Source organism: Chiloscyllium plagiosum, chromosome 28 (genome assembly GCF_004010195.1).
Source record: "Chiloscyllium plagiosum isolate BGI_BamShark_2017 chromosome 28, ASM401019v2, whole genome shotgun sequence".
Classification (NCBI taxonomy): domain Eukaryota; kingdom Metazoa; phylum Chordata; class Chondrichthyes; order Orectolobiformes; family Hemiscylliidae; genus Chiloscyllium; species Chiloscyllium plagiosum.
This window is the reverse complement of record NC_057737.1, coordinates 2,330,289-2,334,655: the sequence shown is the minus strand read 5'-3', so window position 1 is coordinate 2,334,655 and position 4,367 is coordinate 2,330,289. Positions and strand designations below refer to the sequence as shown.

The 4,367-nt window shown below is 42.5% G+C and overlaps 1 protein-coding gene across 1 annotated transcript in view; it reads right to left on the bottom strand.

Annotated features, from left to right (window-relative positions):
- The window catches only part of LOC122563881 (sperm-associated antigen 5-like), a 50,447-nt gene that overhangs the window by 13,043 nt on the left and 33,037 nt on the right, over window positions 1-4,367 (bottom strand). The window contains exons 13-15 of the mRNA XM_043718086.1: window positions 2,446-2,529; window positions 1,582-1,665; window positions 1,003-1,105 (exon numbers count right to left, since the gene is read on the bottom strand). Of these exons, the coding sequence (XP_043574021.1) occupies window positions 1,003-1,105; window positions 1,582-1,665; window positions 2,446-2,529 (271 nt within the window). The remainder of the gene's footprint in view (window positions 1-1,002; window positions 1,106-1,581; window positions 1,666-2,445; window positions 2,530-4,367) is intronic.

Genomic DNA, 4,367 nt, shown 5'->3' with positions numbered 1-4,367 from the left:
AGAGTGCCCCCAGTCCCTTCATCTAGATCATTAATATATAATGTGAACAGCTGCGGCCCCAACACTGAACCCTGCGGGACACCGCTTGTCACTGGCTGCCATTCCGAAAAAGAACCTTTTATCCCAACTCTCTGCCTCCTGTCAGACAGCCAATCCTCAATCCATCCCAGCAGCTCACCTCGAACACCATGGGCCCTCACCTTGCTCAGCAGCCTCCCTTGTGGCACCTTATCAAAGGCCTTTTGGAAGTCTAGGTAGACCACATCCACTGGGTTTCCCCGGTCTAACCTATTTGTCACCTCTACTAAGAACTCCAACAGGTTTGTCAGGCACGACCTCCCCTTACTAAATCCATGATGACTTGTTCTAATCCGACCCTGCTCTTCCAAGAATTTAGAAACCTCATCCTTAATGATGGATTCTAGAATTTTACCAACTTTGTAAAACAGAAATTGTGAAAGGTGATATAGTCAATCAAGTCTGGTCACTGTTGTAACATAAGAAAGACAGCAATCAATTTACACCCAGCCAGACTCCACACACAATGAAACCAATGAACAATCTGTTTTAAATCGCTAGCGGAGGGATAAGTAATGAAAAGAAAACTGGAGAGAATGCATCCGCGTTCCAAATAACGACTAGAGGTTCATTTAAATTCACTCAGAAAAGAAGACGTCTATCTGTTAAATATCTCGTACAGTAGACAACACCAGGACAGTGCAGCACTGTCCCTGGTAACCACAAGGCACCAGTGCCAACCTCAACCTTGTGCTAGAGTCTCCTGAGTGGAACTTAAACTAAGGACCTTCTCATTGGGAAGCAAGGGTCAGTGCCACCCATTGATAGACATCAACCTTGCCTCAGTTTGTGAGACACAGAGCTACTGAACAACAGATACACCGAGCCCACGTGCTGCTAAATGCCCACACCAGAACCATTTTACAGTATTCAGTAATGCAGCAATTTTAAAGGAACTGTGAGTATTTCAAGTGCTGTACTTACATCTCTTCTTGTAGGTCCTTTACCCGCAGTCGTATTACCTCAAGGAGCTTCTGGGTGGACTCTCGCAGCTCAGCCACAGTGGGCAACAAAGTATCTTCTGTTTCTATAATGGAAGAGAAATATCAAACTGAGTAACAGTTGCACAGAGCACCAAAACAGATGCTACAACAAAACCTAGTACGCGGCAGGACGTATGAGCTGGAATGAAGTCCTGGCCAAAGTTGGGATGTCTACCAGCACAAAAGGACAATAGCATTGTGTCAATAGATGTTACTAACACAGTCAATGCAATAGCACTATAGATTCACAGTCAATTTCTCTAGCAAAGATGCTAGTCAATTAAAATAAACCAATGGGAAGGCAGATACCAAGTAGTTTGTCAGTGCAAGGATAACATATGAATGGACAATTACTCATAGGTTGCGAAAGCCAGAGAAAACATTCCTGCCAATGATGGTGTCCTGCACAAACTGAGAAGGGATAAAGGACTTGTTCCATCCTTTTTCTAATGCTCTGGACCTGCCAGTTTATTTACCCCATTACTACCACAGTGGGTGTTAAATCACACCAACACCTCACCCATTTTCTTGGGAGTTATGGTGCCTTCACAAGAGTTGAGCCCAGGACAGCTTTCAATGTCAAGAGGAGCTACTTTATTACGTTCTGCAAAAAAAAAATGACAGAAGTAATGGGTACATAAATATTTAGCTTTACACAACAAACCAACATCAGCAAATCATAACATGCCACACAGCAGCAGTGGGAGACTGAAAGGCAAGATTTTGAGGAGACCTTTACAGAAATACAAAGTCAGTGAAACAGAGGATTGAGAGGAGAATCCAGAGAATGGTACTGTAATAGCTGGGAACTTGAATCAAGAAGACAACTGAGTAGGGTTCACATGGAAGCACCAGATAGAGGAACAAGTGGCCCAATGAAGTGGGATGGAGTAGGATGGGCATTGGTCACGTTAGAAGTTCATAAACATTGAGAATGTGAACGATAAACACTGGAATGGTGCAAAATTGATGGACAGAGCACTGCAGAGTTTCTAAAAAGTGCCCAAGGAAATCAGAATATTCTGTTGTATTCCACTACATCCATTCAAAAAATTTGCAAGACATCAGCACTACTCCAACTCTAACTACTTGAAAATCAGGAAGGCAGAGTGAGAATCATTCCCAACGTACGCTCGCACACCTTATAATGGATAAAGCAATTATCATTACAAGTGACTTTCGTGTTTGTCAGACAAAAGGATGTTCACAATTTCACTGTAGACACTCCACATTACTGCCAGGGCAGGCATGGCACTGGCTTAGATAGAGTAAAGCTTCTTCGACACAGTCCCCATCAAACACTCCCAGAACATTTGTAGTAAGGATTGAGGAATACCCCTATGAAGATGATGGTGGCTGCTGCTTATTTGTATCAGGATCTTACCTGGTGAATTCAGCATTGTTGAACTGATGGGAGCAAAGGCACTCTGGTCGCTTCTGATGTTACACAGAGGCCCTTCGTGATGCCCTATGAACAGACCATAATATAAAAAAGACACATTTCAGCAATGCAGTAACCAAACGTTATGGTTCCATCTCAACAACAAACCTGCTTTCACATTATGGGGAAAGTGCTGCCTTATCATGGTATACACAGTTTGATCAATGCTCTCTGGCATCTCGTTCTGTTGCCATGCTCCACGTGTGAACCAAGGCAGTTGAACATTGGATAGCTATTTAACTACAATACAGAAACACACATCATAAGACAAAAACAGAATCCACAAGGGAAGAAAGAAAAGAAAATTAAAGATCAAACGCATTAATAGGTGTGGTGTACCAACCACCTAATAGTGGAAGGAGGTGCAGGAAGAAACATGCAGATAAATTTAGCAAATTGAGAAAAAGCAAAAATAATCATCATGATGTATTTTAACTATGATATTAACTGGACAGAAGAGGTAGATAAAAGAAATGAGGTTCTGTCAATTTCTAACCCACATGCATGAAAACCAATAAACGCAAGATCAGCTATTGGATTTAGGAAGGAATGAACCACAGCAACTAAATTAAATAAAAATAATATGGGGGAACATCTTGGCAATAGTTGAGGGCAGGCAATGATGTAGTGATAATGTCACTACACTGGCAATGCAACACCCTAGGCCAGCATCCTGGAGACATGGGTTTGAATCCCGCAGGGCAGATGGTGAAATGTGAATTCAATAAATCACAAACACTGGAAGAATGCATAAATAATGATGCTCATGACCCTTAAGAGTGTACAGCACATTGAATGATGAGATAAATAATCAAAGAGGTAATTATAAAAATATAATGTAGTAAACAAACATAGATTTTAATAGAATGTAGGGATGATATGGCAGAAGCATTACTAATTAAAAGAATGGCAGATTGCCTATATTTAAGGAGAGTGGGGAGGGGAAGGAGGAGGGGAACAGAACAGGTCCAAATAGTTATGTCAGTCGGCTCAACATCAATGGGAGGAAAACTAAAATCTCTACAAAAAGGGGAGAGCAGCAGAACTTTTAAGAGAAATAGAACCTGAGAAGTGAAATCTAGGAGTCACACAGATGTACAGTACAGAAACAGACCCTTCGATCCAACTCGTCCATGCCAACAAGATATCCTAAATTACTCTAGTCCCATATCTCTCTAAGCCCTCCCTTTTCATATACCCATCCAGATGCCTTTTAAATGTTGTAATTGTACCAGCCTCCACCACTTCCTTTGGCACCTCGTTCCATACATCCAACATCCTCTGCAAGAAAAAGGATGCTCCTCAGGTCCCTTTTAATTTTTTTCCCGTCACCTTAAAGCCATGCCCTCTAGTTTTGGAGATCCACCCCGGGGAAAGATCTTGTCTATTTACCCTATCCATGCCCCTCATGATTTTATAAACCTCTGTAAGGTCAATGCTCCAGGGAAAACAGCCCTAGCCTATTCAGCCTATCCTTATAGCTCAAACCCTCCAACCCTGGCAACATCCTTGTAAATCTTTTCCGAAACCTTTCAAGTTTCACAACATCCTTCCTATAGCAGAATTGCACACAGTATTCCAAAAGTTGCCTAACCAATGTCCTGTACAGCCGCAACATGATCTCCCAACTCCTATACTCACTTGAACATAGAGTCATAGAGGTGTACAGCATGGAAACAGACCCTTCTGTCCGACTCATCCATGCCAACCAGATATCCTAAATTAGTCAAGCCTTATTTGCCAACATTTGGCCCATACCCCTCCAAACCCCTCCCATTCACATACTCATCCAGATGTCTTTTAAGGTGGGTGGCACGGTGGCACAGTGGTTAGCACTGCTGCCTCACAGCGCCTGAGACCCGTGT